We start from the raw sequence: 25,000 nt of genomic DNA, 5'->3' as shown, positions 1-25,000 counted from the left end.
TGTTCAGATCAAAAGGATACCAGCATACTTAACTCAGCTAAAAGACTATAAAGAATATATACTTTCAGAAGTACAACATTTTCTAGACATAAATAATACTCCTGAAGTCTCCATTGTCTATGTTTGGGATGCATTAAAATCATATCTATATGGACAAAGTATCAGATGGTATAATAATAAAAGGAAATCTTGGGATAAGGAATTGTTAGATATTCAAAGTAAATTAGACTCTTATAAACATAATAATAAAGAAAATATTATGGACAAGAAAGTTATAGAAGAAATAAACAAACTAAATGAGAAATACAAAGAAATTTTAACTCATAAAGTTAAAATAACTTTAGAGAAATATAAGTTTTTGTCTTATTCAATAAGCCCCAAATACTTACATATACTTAAAAATAAAACAAAAAGATTGAATAAACAAAACCATATCAAAGAAATCTTTTCTCTAAGGAAAAAGAAGAATGTTTCTAGTATACCAGAAATACTGGATGAATTTAGAAATCACTTTCACAAGATTAACCATAACAACATTAACATGGAACCTAAAGATAAAATAAAGGAGTTTATAACCACAAACATGAATAAAAAGCTTAATAAACAACAGATTAAACTATTGGACAAGAGTATTTCATATACAGAAGTTATTACACAAATAAATAAGCTTAAATCAAACAAAGCACCGGGTAATGATGGTATTATACCAGAGATATATAAAATCCTTTCTAAAACTACATATTCATTAATACATAAGGTTTTTATTTTGGCCCAAACTGAGTTAATAACCCCCCCATCTTGGCAATATACATTTATTTCACCAATTTTAAAACCTAATAAAGATCCAACTAGATGTTCTTCATATCGACCCATCTCATTACTTAATGTTGATTATAAAATGTTTATGAGTATTTTTGCTGATAGATTGAAGACAATCATCCCAGGCATTATAGATATAGATCAGACGGGCTTCATTGTAAATAGAAATACTTTTGATAATATAAGAAGAACTTTAACATTAATTGATTTTGCAAATAGGAAAAAGAAAGATTTAACACTTATTAGTCTTGCTATAGGTTCAGCATTTGATTCAGTAAGTTGGGACTATCTGTTTACCTTACTGAAATGCACAAACTTCTCTGATGCATTTGTCAATTTAATTGAGCATTTATACAAAGGAACGCTGGCTTATATTAAGGTAGGAACATATGTTTCACAAAAAATACCCATTCTTAAAGGTACAAAGCAAGGATGTCCACTTTCTCCACTATTATTCACTTTAGTAATGGAGCCTTGGGCTAATTTGATTAGAAAAAGTACTGACATAGAGGGTTTTGAAATAGACGAAAATACAACATCAAAAATTCAACTTTTTGCAGATGATGTTCTAATTACATCAGCAGGATCTAATTCTTCTATGCAGTCTTTATTTGATAAAATGATGAATTTTAAAAGTATTTCTGGTTTAATATTCAATGAAGAAAAACTAAAATACTACCTATATATACACGAAGAATATTCTCATTAGTGATTTTACTAAATATGTACCCAATTCAGGTCAGATAACTTATTTAGGTATAATACTATCTAAAGATATTAAATCTATTATATATAATAACTATAATACCTGTTTTCTTAATATACAAAATCTTTTAATACCTGGAATAATATGTTTTTACTATGGAGGAGAGACTTACAATTATTAAAATGATAATATTCCCCAAGATTTTATACTTAATACAATCAATAATACTTTCACCTACAAAAATAATTATCAAGAAACTGAATACACTAATGTTAAATTTCTTATGGGCACCTAATAGACCTAGGATTGCATTAAAGAAACATACTAATAGCTGGTCTCAAGGGGTATTTCTTTTCCAGACTTTAATTTATATATTATCTCTTCTATTATAAAAGTTATTACTTTATTAATAGATCAGTCATATATCACAAAATGGAAAGATTATTGGGAGCTAATTAGTATGCACTTCATGAAAATCTCCTTAACACATAAAAATATGATTGTAAATAACTCCATGTTGTGGTTGCTAAAGGAATTTTGTACTTCACCTATTACACCTAAACATATGGTTTGTTACCCATTAAATATTATTATTAGTTATCGTAACTTTATATTCATGCACCCTAAGTATAGGGAATGGAATTTTATTGTATTCCCTATAATGTATACTCAGGGTATACTTATGTCATCTACTTCTGAAGGAGCGCATTTAGCTATAGATAATGATCTAAAGTACTGGTATCAGCTGATATCTGATAATAAAGTTAAAAATCTAGATTTCTTAAAACAAGAATTTGATCTAAGAGAAACTTGCTGGTTAGAGGTTCAGATCTTTAGACAACATCTCATTGATAGAATAGATCTAATGTCTATAACAGTTAAAGAATCTATTCCAAAACTGATTGATTACTTGATATTAAATTTACAGCATAAAGTTTCTGATAAAGGTAAACTTTCATATATACATAAAATTATCAGACAAGAAGCTTTTTACAGTGTAGATTCATACTGGAATTATTTCACCTCTATTAATGGGGACCCACCAACTCAACAAGATAAACAATATATATTGGAATCTGCTTATAGAACTACATCTTCCATTGTCTGGAGACTTTATACACGGAAATTTTTACATAGATCTTTTTATACACCTTTGATGATGAATAAAATAAATAATAAAGATAATCTATGTAAGAGATGTAATGTAGAAATTAATGCTGACTGGGCTCATATGTTTTATGACTGTATGAAGTTGAAAGAATACTGGAAGTCAATTAATGAATTGTTGCAGGCTCTTTTTACAGATAATTTCATTATTTCTAAGTCTCTTATATTATTCAACACACCTGTACCTCAATGTGTTAAAAAGATTAAGCTTCCCTTGTTATGGTCTATCCTAGCAGTGGCCAGGAAAATAATAACTAGAAATTGGATTTCAGATACACCTCCTTCGTTCAATGAATTTAAAAATATTATGAATATAATGTGCCATATGGAAATAAGCACAATTAGAATGAGAACAACTAGAAAAACATCATATTATATTGTATGGGATAATTTACAAAATTTGTTAAAAAAATTCTAATTTCAATAGCACGGTATTTTAGTTTAATTAATTGATCTGATTGTAGTGGATGTCTTTGTAAATACTTTAGTTGTTTTGTTGAATATTATAATAATACCTATTTTTAATTACTTGTATAAAATTGTTATGATATTTCTCTTATATGTTAAAACAATAAACCTGTTTTGAAAAAAAAGGAAATAAGAACTATGAGTATGTGATTTCTGCAGTCAAGCTTCATGAAGGCCAGTAGGCTGTAAGTTTCACATTTGAATATGTGAGCCAGTACATTCCTAGGTACATCTAAAACAAGTCCAGGGATACTGGCAAAGAGGTTTATAAAATTTCTAACAGGTTTGTTTCATTAAATGACCATTAGACTGAGTGCCCAGAGAATGCCATATGGAGTGGGCCCAAGGATGTCTAAGGAAATGCAAATCAGTCTTCCTGATTTGAAGCATACATAACTTATAGACATGCTTATTAACTTTGTTGAGTGGGGAAAAAGAGTATTTACAGGAGTCTGGTCTCCAGTCTTTGAACATCTTCTATAACTTAGGTAAGGCAATGAGCAGAAGCAACATGGTTGTGACATCATGGATTGTTTTGTTTACAGCTGGAGCTGATTGCTGGGCAGTGCTACTCTATGGATAAGAGAGGTAATATATTTGCACCATGATGCTGATCTATTTATGAGTTATTAAGCAGAGTGAGTAATGCAAATCGCCTTCATTTATATAACAAATAAAGATATTGGCAGAAGAGAAACTTTTTGTGGGGTGAATGGGAGCTGCTCGGGTGCAAAGTGGTTAGCGGTGCAATCAGCAGATCTGTTATTTTTCTCCTCATGTTGACATGAGGGTGGGACACAGGGGATGTGGTGCTACTTCTTAGGAGAGAATGGAGGGGGACCAGATTGGAGAACAGCCCTTTTTCTAAGTGTCGAGGAGACCAGATCAGGGAGTGGCACCAGGTGTCAGATGAGCGGAGATATTGCTTTGGATAATGGCTTATTCTTTTCTTCATCTGAATGGCTGGATCTTTATAAAGGAGAGTATGAATTACCATGACTACGGCCTAGATGACCTGAGATGTGTTATAGTTGGAAGTAAGTAACCACTGCTGGTTTGTCCATCTTACTGCGAAGGAAGCAGTTTGACCCACAGCATGACTGATATCAGGTGGAGGTTGGTGTTATACCACACAGTAGAAAGATCTGAGCAATGAGTGCCATATGGCAGACAGAACTGTGACATGAGTGTACACCAAGCTGTAGACCCATGCATACCAAGCCACATTCAACTCATGCAAGAGAGCGTACATGACTTACTGCGGCAGTGCTTAGGGGATTTCCATTTGATAAACTGCCTCAAGGGCAATGGACATTAAGACCATGCAGATAACTGTGATGGCTGTCTGGCTGACAGCCTGCCAAAGAGGAACAAATGATCTGGACAGGTCACAGGATGCTTAATGCTTAGTAGGCAGTGGGAAGTAAAATGTACATACAAAGTGACTAGAATTCATTTTTTTCACAGAAAGAGCAGAGGGTGTTTGCACTTATCCACCTTTCCAAACAACCGTCAAGATTCAGTGTGGTGACTCATGGTACAACAGTTCATTACATGCCAGTGTCATCACAGCATCCTAATTAGTCCCCTGATATCAACTCATTCTGTGGTCTTTCTGTATGTATGTTATCAGTGACAGAAACTGAAAATTGTTTTCACTCAGAAGTACGCATCTAACATTGCACCCCCATCCCATAAGATAAGATAAACTTTATCTCACCCTGTAGTACATTTGTAGCTTATCATATCACCATCCAATTTAAGTTAATTATTTAGCTATGATACGAGATATGACCTTCCTCTGTATAACTCCTTATAGTTTCCAACATCAGTGTATGTACTCCAAAACACAGTCAAGTAAACCAAATAAATAACTGTTTAATGCAATGTTGTTTTCTAATGACTTTTTATTACCTGTGCTCCATCTTTTGAAAAATATTTTTATGAGAGGAATAGTACACTGTATTCTGAAATATCTTTAACTCTGGATGAACATGGGGGAGTGCTGTTTGGACAGGGCTGATACTAAGCTTTTTACAGAGATGGTGCTTATTATGACTTTCTGTTTTGCAGACTTAAACCAGGGATCGACAAGACAGTGATGGGAATACTGGTGTCCTACAAAATGAAGGTGAAGGTGGTGTTTCCTGGGTGAGTGCATTGTGTTTTTGTAAGAAGCAACACGCCTTCATGGACGTAATTGTCATCAGTTGTGCATACCTCCAGCTAAGTTTTTCTGTTTGCATGTATTTCTTACAGTTTGTCTATTCGCTCAGCTAAGAATGCATGCATTTGTCTCTTTAATTAATTGCTTGTTTCAAAAGCACCTTTTTTAAGTCATGAAACAGACAGCGAAGCCAAGCAAATTAGGCAACTATATGACTATCTCTTGAAAAATGTTTTACTGATACTTGAGTCACTGACACACTGGTAATATGAAAAATATTACTTTATGATGAGACTAATACCCCTTACATCCTCCATGCAAGAGGCTTTATCCAATGCACCAAGAACTTACACTGACTCTGAAGGTAGCTATGTGTGAGGAAAAGAGAAATGTCTAACTGCAGCAAACTTCTCTAACATGGGAGAGAACATTTTTAGTCCTACTGACATCAGTGCAATGAGTGTTGATAAACTGGTCTTTACTGAATAAAAATACTACTGAATTGTGTATGTGATAAACAACAAAAAAGTCGGGCAGCTAAAACGCAATACCCAAGTCAATCTGAAGAGTGTAATGAAACCTACTGCAATCAAGATATGTTTGTAGTGCACCATACAAATGCATTTTATAACATTCTGTTGATACTAAAAGAGGGCACTTACAGAATGTATATATGAAAGACACATAATCGTCACAAGAAAAAATGCTTAGAAACATTAGCAGATTATGCTTAATAATGAACACTCTACTTCTGTCAATAAGACCATAATGAAGTTACTTAATTGAATAATTTATAGCATTTATAGGACAGACGTTCCAGACATTAGGAACCAAGGAGAAGAAAACCCAATTATCTAGGTCAACTTTAGTTCAATGAACAGCCAGAAACAGTAAAAATGATTCCAACTAATCATAAGAATGAAGGAATCTGGCAGCATCCTTAAAGAAATTTTTGTTTTCAGATTAGGAAAGGGACTTTTCATGTGTGGTAAGTAAATAAAAAGGAACACAAAGAGCGGTGAATACTCTCTGATATGCAGCCAGCCAACTATCTTACGTAATGAGCACATGTAGTCTTGTAGGAGCTAAAGGAATAAACATAACAATTATGTTTCGAATAAGATGAAACCTGTTTATGTTATTACTGGAGGCACTGGCAATGGGTTGGATTTTTTGCTTTATCTGGGCAAGTACGACCCTGTGACCAACTGTGCTTTGTTGAATTCCTTATAGAACTTAACTAATTACCATTTTCAGTAGTATCTAAACAAAAAAAGGGTTAAGCCAAATAGGTAACTATTCCATACACCATAATGGGGGGGGGTGGGTGACTCATTTAAGAGGTGCAAGGATAATTGTTTAAGTGAGGTACCAAAGCTCCACCTTTAAGTTTTAGAAGAGCTGCCCAGTTTTATTCACAGGGATTACAATGAATGTGTGTGGTGACATTTCATGAAGCAGAATGTTGGACAAATTCTGAGGGGAATTAACAGGGGAGCCTGCAGGATTTTTTGCAGGGGGCTACAAACCCAGACCCTCCCACACAGCCCCACGCAGGCCCCCCCCAACACACACACAGCCATTCCAGTGTCCCATTACTTGTCTATTTCTCCCCAGTTGCCATAAACACTGTTCAAAACTCTCAGTGTGCATACTGCTTTATACTTTACTTCTACAATGACTACAGATATTTGTATTTAATTTACAACTTTTATTTCAAATTTTATAGCACAAACACCGATAGATATTTGCTAAACAAAGCAATAGTCTTACAATGAAAACAGACTTAGCATTAAAACTTCTCTTTCTTTGAAACTCATATTCACTGAAACAGCATTGAAACTCACATTCAAAGAAAATGCATCTGGGCAGTGGCAAGTTAAGTTTACTTTTGGGCTGTTTTCAAATCATAGGCCCCCTTGCACACATTTTTAGGACCATGCAAAAGTTCTTTGATTCACCTTCCTCATTGTATTAATTATAATTATAATATTATAATTAGAAATATTTAGAAATAAATATTAGAAATGGTAAGCTGGTATATTGCAATAGAGAATGGGTGGCAAGCTGAAAAACAGGTTCGTAGTTATTAGGTGTCTAATCCAAAGGAGAACATACTAAGGACTGCAATACCCCACCCCATTAAAATACAAATCTACATTCTGTGGGAATAGAACCTACAGCCCTCTGTACCAAGATGCAGGTATGCTACCTGCTGTACTACTAACACTGCTTTAAAATTCTGCACCACAATAATGATACTATTTGCTAAACAAAACAGTTGCACATACTGGTGGTGGTATGTTTTACAATTGAAGCTTTTCTCCTCAGGCCTCTGCTGAAAATGGAAATATATCCAGCTGGACTAGCCCAGTTAACAAATGTTAAATAAAATAAAATAATAAATAATATATATAATTGAATTATATCCCTTGTATAATACAGCACCACGTTAGAGTGCATTTTAAATTTATAGTTTTGAACATTTTTACAATAAGCAATGAAACAAAATATATGAACTAGTTATGACAAACTGCCCAATTCAGAACATTTCAACCGTAAAAGCCCACTCAAACTTCTGTCATTACAATTCACCAATATCAGTCAATATGTACAATCTCTGCAGAAGTAAAAGTCATCTGAATAATTCCACATTAGAGATCTGAAACCAGTCAAGAAGTTGTTGCTAGAAAACAACTTTATATTTCAGTGTTTTATCTACAAATTCAATGTCTGTTGCCTTGAAGAATAAATTACTAGACAAACTGTAAAAGTGAAATCCTGAAGTCCAAGGCAACGAGGCTGATAAGCTTACAAAAGATGTAATTTAATGTTTTAAAGTTGAAGCGCTTTTCGTCACCGCAAATGCGGTAACTTCTTCAGAAGTGGTATTACAACAACCAAGTTGAATGTTAACATTTTGCCTGCATTGTTTCTTTAAAATAGTTTCCACCAGTGGTATTTCCATCTGACTGGTGGCTTTTGATCATGTGATACTTTGTTCCTTGTATTTAAACATCTTCCTGAACACTTGTATATTTTCTTGGTTGTTGTAATACCACTTCTGAAGAAGTTACAACATCTGCGGTGACGAAAAGCACTTCAATTTTATAACATTAAATTACATCTTTTGTAAACTTATCAGCCTCGTTGCCTTGGACTTCAGGATTTCACTTTTACAGTTTGTCTAGTGCTTTTTCGTTGAATTCCAGTTTGTTTTGAAGAATAAATTGCCTATGTTACATTAAAAGAAATGGCAAGCTGGTATATTGCAATAGAGAATGGGTGGCAAGCTGAAAAACAAGTTCATAGTTATTAGGTGTCTAATCCAAAGGAGAACATACTAAGGACTGCAATATCCCACCCCATTAAAATACAAATCTACATTCTGTGGGAATAGAACCTACAGCCCTCTGCACCAAGATGCAGGTATGCTACCTGCTGTACTACTAACACTGCTTTAAAATTCTGCACCACAATAATGATACTATTTGCTAAACAAAACAGTTGCACATTTTGAGCAGACTTGGCATGAGCAGCAATAAACTTCTCTTCCATTGAAACTCACAATTCTTTGAAAATGCACTTGAAAATAAATTCCACCTGCTAACTCTAACTAGGGCATTTCACTCTCTCTCATGTACACACTCACACCTCAACCTCTTATTGCAAGAAATCTGGACAAAGCCAAAAATAAATAGGGACGGATTATAAACATTGCTCTCATGAACTTATAAAATTGCTAGAATAACAGGATTTGTGTTAGTATGCATTTTTCTAAAGGATATGATGTCTAAACCTCAAATATCTGTCATTATTTAGCAACTTCAATCTTTTTATGAGGAAAAAACAAAAATATGGGGCAAAAATCTGGACATTTTGCAAAGACCTGGATAGTTGAGGGGTATGCTACCGTCCTCTTATACACACACACACACACACACACACACACACACACACACACACACACACACACACACACACACACACACACACACAAACACAGACAACACCACCACCACAACTATAACTATGAGACATACAAATTAGCTGCCAATGAGGTCTTCCTTCATTGCTAATATGCTCTAAATTGCTGAGAAAAGAATATTTCTGAAAAGTGCAGTCCAGCTGTGACACACTCTTTACACTTTACTGTAAGCCTGTTTCCTACCTTTCCTGTAACTAGTGTTCCAGATACAGATTTGCTGTATCCAGGACTGTATGTAAGCTTTTGAACCCCCCCCCAAGCCTTTCTGTGTTCGAGGGAAGCCTTCTAGCTTATCAGTGGGAGTGGTAAGCACTAGGTAACCTGCCTATCACATAAGGAGTGGTTCTGACCCAGAAATTGTAGTTACTGGCCGTTTGGGCAATCTTCCATCTCTCTCAACTTTCTGCTTTGAAAGCCTGCATTTGCACTTGTTTCTGTCCTGTAACTCGTCTAGTGCAGATACAGATTCTTAGTTTTAGCACTTAAATTTGCTTATTCATGCTCAGCACTTGTTCAGAACTTGTAAGCACTAAATAAACTACTAATTACTATAGCACTCAATCTTCCTCATTACCTAGAGGAAAACAGTTTTTGTACTTACTTTTCTCACTTGCTTAGAGAAAAACAGCTCTTGTACTCACTTTCATCACTTATCTAGAGGAAAATAGTTTTTTATTTCAGGCATGTCCAAGGGTCAGCTCCCAGTGTTCTCTCCTGTCTATCTGTTGAATCTGGGCATCTTGAGGCAATGTAAAAATTGCCTCATGTACACAGAAAACCCTCTCCTCCTACCACCCAACACTACAACCTGTGAGAGATGCACTTATCCAGCCAAACTGGAGGTAAAGCTCTCTCCAACCAAGACTCAACTTGACAGTCATGAGGAGAAGGTAAATATTTGCACCACACCACACTCATCACATAGTCTCAACTAAATCTACACCACCAAAATCCACACATGGTAACACAAAAACATTCACGGAGGCTCTCAGTAATAATCTGTCTAAGCAACAGAGGCCTCCAAAGCAGAAATGCAAGCAACCTCCATCCTGCAACACAACCCAAATGACACATAGCCCACAGACTCAGTGTGCCACTCAACCACAGCCAATAAGGCAAAACAACGTACCCAACACACTAGTCATAGGTGACTCTATAGTCAGGTACACTGATGTCCCACTCCCCAGGCAAAACAAACAGAAGGTTGCTGTCAGCTGCCTGTCAGGTGCCAGGATATGCAACATAACCCATGCACTCAGGTCACTCCACAACAAGTACAAATATGACTCTGTCATTGTCCATGTTGGTGTGAATGACCTAAGACGTAACTCCCTGGACTACATGAAAAGAGACACAGAAGAGCTCTCCGATCTTGTAGCCCAGGCAGGTATGACCCTAGCCCTGAGTAGCATTCTGCAATTGCCCAGAATGATACCACAGTACAAGGACAAAATGATTGACTTCAACAATTGCCTAAGCTTCTGGTGTCATTCTAAGGGGATCCAGTATCTGTCTGCTTGGGATGATATGGTTGACAGACCACGATGCTTTGCCACAGATGGCCTGCACCTGTCACCCCTGGGATTCTGGATACTGGCTAGGGCTCTTGCTGCCCCTATAGTGCCTTTTTAGGCAGGGTTCAAATAACAAATTCACCACCATAACAAGAACAGGCAAGCAAAAACTGAGGGTAATGCTACTCAATGCTAGAAGTCTAAATCTCAAAATGCACTCACTCGAGGCACTCCTTAAAATGGAGAACATCGATATCTGTGTAGTGACTGAGACCTGGTTCAAGGCTCCAGAGAGCACCCCTGCACTACCAGGCTATAACTCATACCACACTTTTCGGCCATGTAAACTGGACCAAAACAACAAAGGCAGAGGTGTGTCCATATTCATTAAGGATATCAACACCTCCAGGCTAGTTGCTCAGCATAATGCATCCGAGGTTATCCAAGTGCAACTAACTCTGGGCAAAACTGCAATCCAAATTGTAGCTTGCTACAGATCCCCCACCATGCCCCAGGATGCCCACTCCTCTTTTCTTGATGTACTGGAAAATATTAGGGTTCAACCAAACACCCTAATAATGGGCGACTTCAACTACCCCACCATTAACTGGGAAAACTACTCGTGTACCAACTCCTTAGCTCAACGCTTTCTGGAATTCATAAACTCCAATGCCCTAGATCAACTTATCCACACCCACACCAGGGGCAACAATATCCTAGACCTAGTCATTGCCAACATGAGTGACCGGTGTTCCACACCTGAAGTCAACTCCTCGTTGGTCCGATCCGACCATAAGCTTATCACCCTTGATATCCACATCCCACCCCCACCCCCCATTAAGGAAACCACAGTAAAGAATTTCTCCAACGCCAACTTCATGCTTCTTAAGTCAGAAGTGGTGAACTTCATGACACTCTTGCAGATGGACAGTGCAGTTACAACTGCTGAATCCTACACAAATGCACTCTATAAGCACTTACACAAGTGCATGGATCGTGCTATCCCAAACAGAACCAAGACACTATAATCCAAAAAAGGAAGCCAATCTGGTGGTCCCCTGCCATAAACAAACTGTACAACAGAAGGAAGAAACTGTTGCAAAAGAGAGTAAAATCCATGAGTGGAGGAGCTCCCTGGTCAGCCTCAGTAAGAAGCTGAGATCCCTTATAAGATCCTCCAAAGCTAGCTACGAAAACAAAATCACCACTAAATCCAAGGACAACCACAAAGCATTCCATAGCTATGTCAAGAATCTAGATGGCAATACCCAGATCTGCTCTGAGTTACAGCACAAAGGCATGAAAATTAGAGAAGCAACTGATATTGCCAACATCCTGGCAGATAGGTTCAGTGCTAACTTTACCCCCCTCTCATTCCCTAAACCAGATTGGCTTCCTTTTTTTGAAGGATAGCGTCTTGGTTCTGTTTGGGATAGCACGATCCATGCACTTGTGTAAGTGCTTATAGAGTGCATTTGTGTAGGATTCAGCAGTTGTAACTGTATTGTCCATCTGCATGGGTGTCATGAAGTTCACCATATCTATACAGGAAGAATGCAGAGTCCCTGTAATCACAACTATGCAGGCAAAAGCTGCACTCTCTAAAGACAAAATCACAGCATCCATGGGATTGGACAACATCCCAAGCTGCCTTTTACACGAACTTCAGAACAAACTGGCTCCCCACTTAAGCACCATGTTCAATAATAGCCTTGCATCAAGCTTTGTGCCTGGAACTATCGACCTATTAGCCTGACAAGCCTGGTCTGCAAGGCCATGGAATGTATCATCATGGAACTCATAAACAAAGATATTTGGTAACCTCCAAACTCTGGATCCCACCCAGTTCAGGTTTGTGAAAGGCAGATAATGCCTCCTGAACCTGATCGACTTCTATGAGGCAGTCACCAAAGCCGTGGATGAGGGTAAGGTGGTTCACACAGCCTATCTTGACCTTGCCAAGGCTTTCAACATCATCCCCCATTCTGGAATTATAGCTAAACTCACTAAACTAGGTATAAATCCCTTCGTCACAAGATGGGTTGCCAAATGGCTCACTGACAGAACCCACACTGTAAAAGTTGCAGACTCCAAATCTGACCTCAAAGCAGTGACAAGTGGAGTACCACAGGGTTCCATCCTGGGACCTCTCCTGTTTGGTATCTACTTCTCTGAAGTACAGGCTAACACAGAAGGCCTCTGGCTAACGAAGTTCGCAGATGACTGCAAACTAGGAGCCATAGTCATGTCCCCAAATGATGTGGACATTCTACAGAAGGGCCTCACTGAGACAGATGCCTGGTGTCATAGCCATGGCCTCAAGCTCAATGCCAAAAAGTGCAGTGTCATCCCCTTTGGTAAAAACTCTGTACCCATAAACTACCACATAGGCAGCAATCTACTTAACACCGAATGCGTGATAAGAGACCTTGGGACCCAGGTGGACAGTAGTCTCTCCTTTGATAGTCACATCGTCACAGTAGTCAGGAAGTCCTTCTACGTGGCACACCTCATCATAAAAGGGTTCTCATCCAGGAAAAAAGAGGTCATTGTTCCCCTCTACTCGTCACTCATTAGACCCATTATAGAGTACAACACCCCTTTTGGAATGTACCTCACAAGACATCTGCAGCAGCTGGAAAGGCCACAGAAGTACCTCACAAAGAGGATTACTGGCCTCAAACAAATGCCCTACACTGACCGCCTCAAAAACTCCAGCTTTACTCCGTAGCATATCGCCTACTCTGAGGTGATCTCTGCTTAACATATAAAGCTATGCCAAACCCAGAGCTGTTGGACATGCTACACCTAAAGAAATCCCAATCCCTCTGAGCTACATGCTCTAGGGACCTAAACCTTATCCCCACAATAAACAGGACATGCTGGAGGGATAGATTCCTGTCCCAGAGACTTCCTATACTCTGGAACAAGCTACACATCTATGTCAAGCAAAGTTCTTCATTAGCACTCTTCAAGAAAAATCTTGATGAGTGGATGGGAAATAGGAAATACACCCTGGGGATCACTTCTGTGTCTCTTCTGGACAGTGACACAGGAAAATAACTTTTTTGGGTGGCGTAAACTATGGAACCTTGCTGGCTAGGCTTACATAGGCCCTTGGGCCAATAGCCTAGTATTTACCTATGAACCTATGAACCTATAAACAGCATTAATAAATGAAATACAATTCATAATTGCTTTAATGCATTGGCATTCCTTAAATATATATGGTACTGTATTAATAAAACTGAAAGGTTAAACAACTAAACACTTCCCAAAAAAAAAAATTGGTATAAACTACTTGCAAGGCTTTTACATCATATAACTTGGCAGTTGGCAGTAATACATTTAGTGTAAATCATTTCAAAATACAAATAATGACAGCAAATATGCAATATGCAAAGAAGTGAAATAGTTATAACTGGAATATGGAAAAAATCAGAATGAACTTGAAATCTAAGCTATGTAAGTGCTTGCAAGTCAATAGGTCAGATAAAATGCCTCCTAGTTGCTTAGACTGGTCTAGTCAGCCGGTCATTTATGAATATGTTGAAAAGTATGGCTCTAGTCTCCACCAGAACTTGTTCTTATTTCATCTCTGACTTTCAAGAACAAAAACACTGAAAATACAAATGTCCTGGAGTCCAAAACAGGATATATGTTTTTAGTGGCTTAACGCATATATAGCTATCTGTATTACAGATTAAATTTTATGCAGACAGCCAGACATGCCGCCATTGACTATGTTTTGGGACTGGGGAACTCTGCATTCTAAGACTAACCATACCTTAAAATTATCCTTGATTTGGCCCAAATTTTGCCCTTCATCATAATCCCTGTTAAAACAGACAATTTTGGAAGAAAAAAGTTAATGAATTACACTTAATAATGACAATAATTAGAGTAATAGATGCACGTTAATTCAATTTCTCTTATCCTGTCAGCTTCTCAAGTTAATAGATTTTAAAAAGTGAGCTTTTGATGGTAGCAGTACTAATATTTAAAAAACTTTACCTGAGTATTTCTGGATTTCTTCCTGAGATAAAAGGCAGAGGTATGAAAGTAGCGGGTTTGCTTTCTGAAAATGTATACATTATATTTTCACCCCAGAATCATGTCCACCCAAAATTCGGAAGCTGCTTTGCCAAGGGTCTTTAAAATGATACCTTGTGCCCCTTGTACTTAAAATGAACAGTGATCATTGCTGAAAGTGGTGGCAAAACATGTACAAATAGGAGTGTCCCTCTTCTTGTTTGTAGCGCACCACAGAAGCTGACTGGCAAATAGTTGTATTTAAATATAGCATTATTTATGTACTCATAGCTCTCAATGAATTGGAGACAAATCTCAACGGAACCAGGGACAAATCCAGAAATAATCAGGGACACTTGAAATATTAATACTATTAACCCAAGGCATTGATGGAATAAGACCAGTGTGAATTAGTACACATTTTTGGAAATAAAAGACATCTGTGGAAGACCAAAAGGACACCATATGACAAGTTGAACTTAACTAGTATGGGCACTCGGGCATGGGATTGCATCATGGATGCGGCAGGGAAGCTGTTAGCCTCAGGAACTGTCTGCACAAACAGCAGTATGGGCATTGGGATGGGAATGGGAATGGGGAGGGCACTAGTCCACTTGGGGAAACTACTGGGCACTCTCAGTCTCAAGTGTGCCGCTTTCACATTTTGGTGCCAAGCTGGAAGCTGCTAGTCAATGTAAAAAAATAAATAAATACCTTGGATCTTCTTTCTTGTCTCTGACTCTGTGTGAGCAACCTACCTGTTCAGTTCTTCTACTAAACTAAGTGCTGCTGTTGCACTACAGACCAGTCTGCATCGGAATCCATCTATCACCCACATCATAACTCTACCATAGTCAGTCTGCAACTGTTAACGGTTGAAGATGCAGTTTGAGGAGGAATTGAGGCTCATCATATGGATCATGTGACTGCAACCTCCAATACATCTCTTCCGAATTCAGTTTTCACAAAAAAAAAAAAGTAAGTTGAAATGGAAAAATATAAGAACTTGCTGAAAATGGCCTGGAAAAACCAGCAGTCTACTTTCCATGTGTAGATTGCTGTTTTTTCCAGGCAGTTTGCAGTACAGTTGGTTTTAGGTGATTTTGTTAAATGGAAAAATGTACGGTTTTGCTAGTACATTTTCCATTTCAACAAATCACAGATAACTTAAGTCAAAATCTAGGGGGGTGCAAGTGCACCCCCTGCCCTTGGGAATTAATATCTTATAATGACATATAAGCTACACTTTGTTGTTATCAGCTAAGAAATTACTTCAAAAGACTGATGAGCTAAGCAGAAAATGCCAACTGAGGTTCAGTGTTATACTAGAATGACAACAACCCTAATTAAAATTTATCAGGAAGTGGAACTGATGAAAATAATACAGGAAAAGGATCAGGGTGTGTTGATTATGGCTCACTATTCTAATGTTGGGACATGAAAGCTGAGCGCCAAAAAAAAAAAAAGAAAATGCAGGAAAAGAGCAAGTCTCAGAATTTCCTTCTCCTTTAAGCTTTTTCTTTTTTTTTTTTTTGCAGGGGCAAGCCCCCCCCCCCCCCCACCGCCACACCCTCCTGATCTTATATATATATATATATATATATATATATATTAAATCCAAAATTGACATACCTCACAGAAAAGGGAATATTCTGAGAAAAGGCTATCTTGGACTTAATATATTTAAGTTCATATTTTTTTGGTCATTCAGTCTGAACATTTTGGAACTTGATAAAGCAGGTCCCGACATTTCAAATGGTTACTGATGATCACAACTTGAATAGACAACTATGAGCAGAGTGAGAGAAAACTACTTTGAGAGAGAGAGAGAGACTGGTAAAGAGAAAACAAGAGTAATATTTTTTATACTTTACAACTTCTTACTGAAAAGTGGAATGTATGCAATGCTTGTGACATGGCAAGATCATGTTACTCCCTCTTGATTCGCTTCTGATTACTGCAGAGCTCTTTGAAGAAGAAGTCTTTTACACTACATTTCCATATATGGTTAGGCAGGGGCAATAAATTCCTTACTCTGAGGTAATTTCATTGAGAACTGAAATGCCTCACTAGCTTACCAGCTTGATTTTGCATTTCCAGGTTATGTGGTAAATTGTTTTGATGGTTAAATCGATTATCTGTCATTTTAATCCATCTCTCTATGCCATTATCTGCAGTGGAAGTGTTTGAATCGTTAGGATAGTTTAGTCCACTGAAGAGAGATGACTTTATTTAAACTGGAAATACTTCCTGCCCAGATAAACATGTGCTTCCCTGCTTAGTCTAGCAGAAGCATATTGGTGTGAAACGGGAATGGAAATCAAACCAGAAGTAGATAAAAACCAGGCAGCAACTGAATGTACCAAAAACCAAAAAACAAAGGTAAAGTAAAGTAAGGTGAAGGATCAGATAAGAAGGCAAGATATGTGGAAAATGCATAAATATAGTTGCAAATACAGAAAACTCTTGGAACAACCTCATGTTGATCAAGATCGAATGTAGGAATGATTAAGGAGAGGTGAATTTAAACCAAAAGACGAATGGTCAATGTTGGTGGCCCAAGACAGTAGACTACGTACACGTTGATTTACAAAGTCCTTGTGGGAGAAACAAACAAATGTAGGTTTTGTAAAACAGAACTGGAAACAGTTGCAGATCTTGTTGCTGGTTGTGATATACTAATGGCAGAAGGACTGTATACTGAAAGACATAATAATATGGCAAGATTGTTGCATTGGGGACTGTGCAAACATTATAATACTGAAGTAGCTGAGAAGCATTGGAAACATGAACCACAAAGCATTATAGAAAATGATGAAGTTTATATCACATGGGATCACCCGTTACCAACAGTTCAAAAAATAGATGCAACAAAACCAGATATAGTAGTCCATGAAAAGAAGACAAAAGTAGCACTGATCATTGAAATTGCTACAAGCAATGATTGTCATGTCTTACATACAGAGAGACACAAAGTCATAAAATACCAGGATTTGCAAGCAGAAATGAGGGCAATGCGGAAGGGGGATACCCAGACAGTTCCAAAGAATTTTCAATTGTACTTAGATATGTTACCAATACATGTAAATCCGTACAAATTACAGAAGGAGTGATTACTAGGCACATTGTGGGTGCTGCTAAGAGCACTTCTGGCTGACATCAAAGAGTGGAACAATACTAATTTCATGAACTTTAATCATAATTTGACTTAGGAATGGGGTCCATTCCCATCATGGTATTAGAAACTCAAAAGACTTGGAGAAATTAAAAAAGGGAGAAATACAATTTTGTCCTTTTATATAATGGCAATGGCAGCATGGAAGTACATTCAAAGTGTTTACTACACATGGACTATTTTTCTAAATAACAGTGGACTAACCTCCTTTCTTCCCCAGTATGAAATGTAAAAAAAAAAATGAAATCTCTTCATTGGCACTGATTGTGAGCTGCTGAATGGTTTCCCTCAAAAGCTACTTAAAGATGTTATGCTGATTCAGTGCTGGACTCGTACCCGTATAAAGTTATTTGCTATAGTGTGATTAGTAGATTTAAGATAACCCTATTTACAGCTTATGGAAGGGACATTCTTCAGGAATGTTAATAGATAAAAATTAAACAAGCTTGCTTAATTAGGTTCAGTGAACACTTGGGAGTAGAAATTCTGCTTGCTTGAACTGGACACGTCGCTTATGTTGTTCTCATCATTACTTTATTCAACATTTCACAAATATTTCATACTCCACTCCACATAGTCTTCAGCAGAGCTCCTCTTTCGGTGTTGAAACCAAGCATATTTCAACATGGAAGGAAGGAAGAGAAGCAGTCTTCATTTCACTGGCAATAACTAGTAGTCTGCATGTCACCATACATTGTATTTTGTTTGTTATTTACTTCCCTGATAAATATTTCCTTTTCTTCAGCTGTTTCTGAGTTCCCTTTGCACAAATAACAGTGAACCTTAATGTATGTTTGCTTAATGTAATCTACTATGCAATTAGGATAAAATAAGTAAAAATAATGTAGCTGAGATAAATAAACCACTGGTAGAAAAAAATACAAAATAAAATAAACAAACCAATGGAATAACCCACTTCCAAGGAGTTATTAAAAAACAGACTTTAATATTGGTAAGCACTTTCACAAATGCTTCATCAGACCATAAATCAAATAAAAATTATTCAAAGCAGCTAAATAGTGACATTAATTAGATTTCAACCAATCAAATATTTCCTCAGCATCAAAGTGGAAGAACACATAGAGTAAATATTGAATATCTATGCATAAAATATATATACATAGTAAATTTAAAATAATAATATATTTTATATTTTTAAAATAAACAAATAAAAACACTTAAAATATCAGAACTAACCATCCAAGACCGGTTATTTCCTGAGACCCTGTCCCTTCAAAAGGGGTTTTAGGGGAACTTTCTCATTGAGTCCCTTCCCCTGATCTATTCTCAAACTAATCATCCATCTGACTTCCCTGGTCTCAGTGAGATTCCTTACATACTAATAGGTGTCCTATCTATAACTAAAAAATGAAACACATGTTGTGAATTGGTATTTAAAACATGTTTAGAGAGGGCATTATTCTGAGATGCTTTACGTATATTGTAGAGATGCTTCTTAACTCTATCCTTCAATGCCCTATCAGTTTTGCCTACGTAAAACGCATGTAGGCTAAATGTACTATATGAGTAGTTGGACAGGTAGCTCTAACCTTAAAGTAAAATCCACGACCAAGATCTGGATGCTCAAAAAATCCATTACTATCAAGGTAACTGCAATAACTGCAGTTACCACATGGTATTGTTACCTGAGTTATGTTGGTAGAAGGAGCTCTGTAATTACCAGGATAACAAAGAAGCCTGCATAGGTTCTTCTTGTTCTTATAAGTAAAATGTGGATTATCACCAGTGATATTCCTGATATTGGGATCTGTAGTTAAAATACCCCAATGTTTGTTGATAATATCAGTCATCTTCCTAGTGTGTGTGGTGTAAAATAACATTATAGATAATCTATTATATAAACCTTGTTGAGGTAGCACTACACTAGACTGAGGTATTCTTTCTGAAAAATAAGGTCTGGCTGATTCATTCCTACACTGTGGAATAGTATGTAAAATATTGTTCACTTCTGTCCCATTATATCATCTAACAAGTAGCCTATTCTTAAGGTCAAACAGTTCAGAATTAAAACCAGCATCAGACTCATTGAGCCCTAGGCTCTCTTGCCTTGTCCTTTCACAATGTATTTGAAAACATAGGAAGGGTGCATACTGAGTCTATGTAATATGGTATTCTTGTAACAAGATTTTATAAAAATTCCGATGTTCAAGATACCATCAGCACCTCGATTCAACAACACATCCAAAAATTCAATGGATGTCTCTGAAAAGACCAGGGAAAACTTAAAAAAACGATGTCGACAAATTAAGGTCTTTAGGGAACCTAAACAAATCATCCAGATTTCCTGTCCAAATAAGGAACAAATTGTCAACAAAACGACGATAGAATGGAACATATTGCTGAAACCAGTGGGTAGATTGCATGCATTCCTCCTCCTATGCAGCCATCACCATGTTGGTGTAGCTATTGGGACTGGATGTGCCCATAGCTACACCATCCCTCTGTCTATAATAAACACCATCAAAGACAAATATATTATTTTCTAACACAATTCCCATGCAAAAACCCATAAGCTCAATCAATGAAGAATCATATGTTCCATATTTGGATAAATAATTCCTAATATAAATCATCCCGATATCACTGGGAATCATGGTAAATAAGGACTGTACATCCATTGTTACCATATGGTATTTCAAATACAATGGTTGTTCCTTGATAAAATCATACAAGTCAACTAGGAAGTGCTTAGAGTCCTTTAATACTACTACATTCTTGTCCAAGACTAGGCGTAGGTGTTTTTTGACAAAAATAGAAAAAGCAAAAAAAGAAGTGGTTCGGGCACACCAGAAAATGGCTCACTGATACAATAATTTATTGATAAAGCCCTGCATTGTAGCAGGGTGAAAGTGCTTGTGTTGAACTTTTATTGCAATAAATTATGTATCAGTGAGCCGTTTCCTGGTGTGCCCGAACCGCTTATTTTTTTGCATGGGTTCTACTTTTGTGGTTATTTCCTGTTGTTTTAAAAATAGAAAAAGGCGCTACCAGCTACAATAGGTCTTAGGGGAGGTGTGTGACTATTCTTATGAATCTTAGGAAGCCCTTGAATAAATGGGATCAAAAGTTCATCCACCAAAAAATACTTATATAAGTCAAAAGTAATCCTCTTATTAAACAAATAATTGTTCAGGGCATCACGTATTTTAGTCCTTATCATATCGATCTCACCTTTATTAATAACAATATAACACTTAGGATCATTTAACATTCCTCACATAGTATAAAATAATAAGACCGATCCATTCTGACTATAGAACCACCTTTATCAGCCTGTCGAATTGCTATGATAATATCGTTCTGTAGCCTAGTTAGTGCTAACCTCTCATTGCGTGTGAAATTGTCAAAGTATTTATTTCTCTTATCATTAAACAACTGTTGTATATCCTATTCAACCAGTTTACCAAATGCTTCTACTATTGGGTGTACAACAGGCATAAAAACACTAGATTTCATGAAACCAAAATCATAGTTATCTTTAGTACCACCTCCAAACTGCATTTTCAAAGCCACATTACAGACAAACATTTTAACATGTAAAATCATGTCAGTCACCTCACCATGACCTCTTGCCCAAATGAAGTCCCTCATCCAGTTTCTTAGCTTGGCATCTTTTTGCCTCAATGGGGATCCAAGATGCTTGTCTCAGATATAAAATGTCAGTTTAAGACATGCATGCAATGGTCTGAATTCTGATATAAATTATTTCATTTTTGTAAATTTGTTTTGGTAACTATGAAATTTATTATATGACTTAACTTTTTTTTTTTCAAAACAGGTTTATTGTTTTAACATATAAGAGAAATATCATAACAATTTTATACAAGTAATTAAAAATAGGTATTATTATAATATTCAAGAAAACAACTAAAGTATTTACAAAGACATCCACTACAATCAGATCAATTAATTAAACTAAAATACCATGCTATTGAAATTAAAATTTTTTTCACAAATTTTGTAAATTATCCCATACAATAAAATAAGATGTTTTTCTATTTGTTCTAGTCCTAATTGTGTTTATTTCCATATGGCACACTATATTCATAACATTTTTAAATTCATTGAACGAAGGAGGTGTATCTGAAATCCAATTTCTAGTTATTATTTTCCTAGCCACTGCTAGAATAGACCATAACAAGGGAAGCTTAACCTTTTAACACTTTGAGGTACAGGTGTGTTGAATAATATAAGAGATTTAGAAATAATGAAATTATCTGTAAAAGAGCCTGCAAAAATTCATTAATTGACTTCCAGTATTCTTTCAATTTTATACAGTCATAAAACATATGAGCCCAGTCAGCATTAATTTCTACATTACATCTCTTACATAGATTATCTTTATTATTTATTTTATTCATCATCAAAGGTGTATAAAAAGATCTATGTAAAAATTTCCATGTATAAAGTCTCCAGACAATGGAAGACGTAGTTCTATAAGCAGATTCCAATATATATTGTTTATCTTGTTGATTTGGTGGGTCCCCATTAATAGAAGTGAAATAATTCCAGTATGAATCTACACTGTAAAAAGTTTCTTGTCTGATAACTTTATGTATGTATGAAAGTTTACCTTTATCAGAAACTTTATGTTGTAATTTTAATATCAAGTAATCAATCAGTGTTGGAATAGATTCTTTAACAGTTATAGACATTAAATCTATTTTATTAATGAGATGTTGTCTAAAGGTCTGAACCTCTAACCAGCAAGTTTCTCTTAGATCAAATTCTTGTTTTAAGAAATCTAGATTTTTAACTTTATTATCAGATATCAACTGATACCAGTACTTTAGATCATTATCTATAGCTAAATGAGTTCCTTCAGAAGTAGATGACAAAAGCATACCCTGAGTATACATTATAGGAAATACAATAAAATTCCATTCCCTATACTTAGGGTGCATGAATATAAAGTTACGATAACTAATAATAATATTTAATGGGTAACAAACCATATGTTTAGGTGTAATAGGTGAAGTACAAAATTCCTTTAGTAACCATAACATGGAGTTATTTACAATCATATTTTTATGTGTTAAGGAGATTTTCATGAAGTGTATACTAATTAGCTCCCAATAATCTTTCCATTTTGTGACATATGACTGATCTATTAATAAAGTAATAACTTTTACAATAGAAGAGATAGTATATAAATTAAAGTCTGGAAAATAAATACCCCCTTGAGACCAGCTATTAGTATGTTTCTTTAATGCAATCCTAGGTCTATTAGGTGCCCATAAGAAATTTAACATTAGTGTGTTCAGTTTCTTGATAATTATTTTTGTAGATGGAAGTATTATTGATTGTATTAAGTATAAAATCTTGGGGAATATTATCATTTTAATAATTGTAAGTCTCTCCTCCATAGTAAAAAACATATTATTCCAGGTATTAAAAATATTTTGTATATTAAGAAAACAGGTATTATAATTATTATATATAATAGATTTAATATCTTTAGATAGTATTATACCTAAATAAGTTATCTGACCTGAATTGGGTACATATTTAGTAAAATCACTAATGAGAATATTTTTTCGTGTATATATAGGTAGTATTATAGTTTTTTCTTCATTGAATATTAAACCAGAAATACTTTTAAAATTCATCATGTTATCAAATAGAGACTTTATAGAAGAATTAGATCCTGCTGATGTAATTAGAACATCATCTGCAAAAAGTTGAATTTTGGATGTTGTATTTTCATCTATTTCAAAACCCTCTATGTCAGTACTGTTTCTGATCAAATTAGCCCAAGGCTCCATTACTAAAGTGAATAATAGTGGAGAAAGTGGACATCCTTGTTTTGTACCTTTAAGAATGAATATTTTTTGTGAAACATATGTTCCTACCTTAATATAAGCCAACGTTCCTTTGTATAAATGTTCAATTAGATTTACAAATGCATCCGAGAAGTTTGTGCACTTCATTAAGGTAAACAGATAGTCCCAACTTACTGAATCAAATGCTGAACTTATATCAAGACTAATAAGTGTTAAATCTTTCTTTTTCCTATTTGCAAAATCTATTAATGTTAAAGTTCTTCTTATATTATCAAAAGTATTTCTATTTACAATGAAGCCTGTCTGATCTATATCTATAATGCCGGGAATGATTGTCTTCAATCTATCAGCAAAGATATTCATAAACATTTTATAATCAACATTAAGTAATGAGATGGGCCGATATGAAGAACATCTAGTTGGATCTTTATTAGGTTTTAAAATTGGTGAAATAAATTTATATTGCCAAGATGGGGGGGTTATTAACTCAGTTTGGGCCAAAATAAAAACCTTATGTATTAGTGAATATGTATTTTTAGAAAGGATTTTATATATCTCTGGTATAATACCATCATTACCCGGTGCTTTGTTTGATTTAAGCTTATTTATTTGTGTAATAACTTCTGTATATGAAATACTCTTGTCCAATAGTTTAATCTGTTGTTTATTAAGCTTTTTATTCATATTTGTGGTTATAAACTCCTTTATTTTATCTTTAGGTTCCATGTTAATATTATTATGGTTAATTTTGTGAAAGTGATTTCTAAATTCATCTAGTATTTCTGGTATACTAGAAACATTCTTCTTTTTCCTTAGAGAAAAGATTTCTTTGATATGGTTTTGTTTATTCAACCTTTTTGTTTTATTTTTAAGTCTATGTAAGTATTTGGGGCTTATTGAATAAGACAAAAAACTTGTATTTCTCTAAAGTTATTTCTTCAATAACTTTCTTGTCCATAATATTTTCTTTATTATTATGTTTATAAGAGTCTAATTTACTTTGAATATCTAACAATTCCTTATCCCAAGATTTCCTTTTATTATTATACCATCTGATACTTTGTCCATATAGATATGATTTTAAGGCATCCCAAACATAAATAATGGAGACTTCAGGAGTGTTATTTATGTCTAAAAAATGTTTTACTTCTGAAAGTATA

The 25,000-nt window shown here is 35.5% G+C and overlaps 1 protein-coding gene across 1 annotated transcript in view; it reads left to right on the top strand.

Moving 5' to 3' along the window:
• The window catches only part of SAG (S-antigen visual arrestin), a 156,992-nt gene that overhangs the window by 66,099 nt on the left and 65,893 nt on the right, over window positions 1–25,000 (top strand). Inside the window, exon 9 of the mRNA XM_044070934.1 lies at window positions 5,234–5,311. Within this exon, the coding sequence (XP_043926869.1) occupies window positions 5,234–5,311 (78 nt within the window). The remainder of the gene's footprint in view (window positions 1–5,233; window positions 5,312–25,000) is intronic.

Source organism: Protopterus annectens, chromosome 4.part1 (genome assembly GCF_019279795.1).
Source record: "Protopterus annectens isolate FY-2018-M chromosome 4.part1, PAN1.0, whole genome shotgun sequence".
NCBI lineage: Eukaryota > Metazoa > Chordata > Ceratodontiformes > Protopteridae > Protopterus > Protopterus annectens.
The sequence above is the reverse complement of the archived record's forward strand: the minus strand, read 5'-3'. Positions and strand labels throughout refer to the sequence as shown.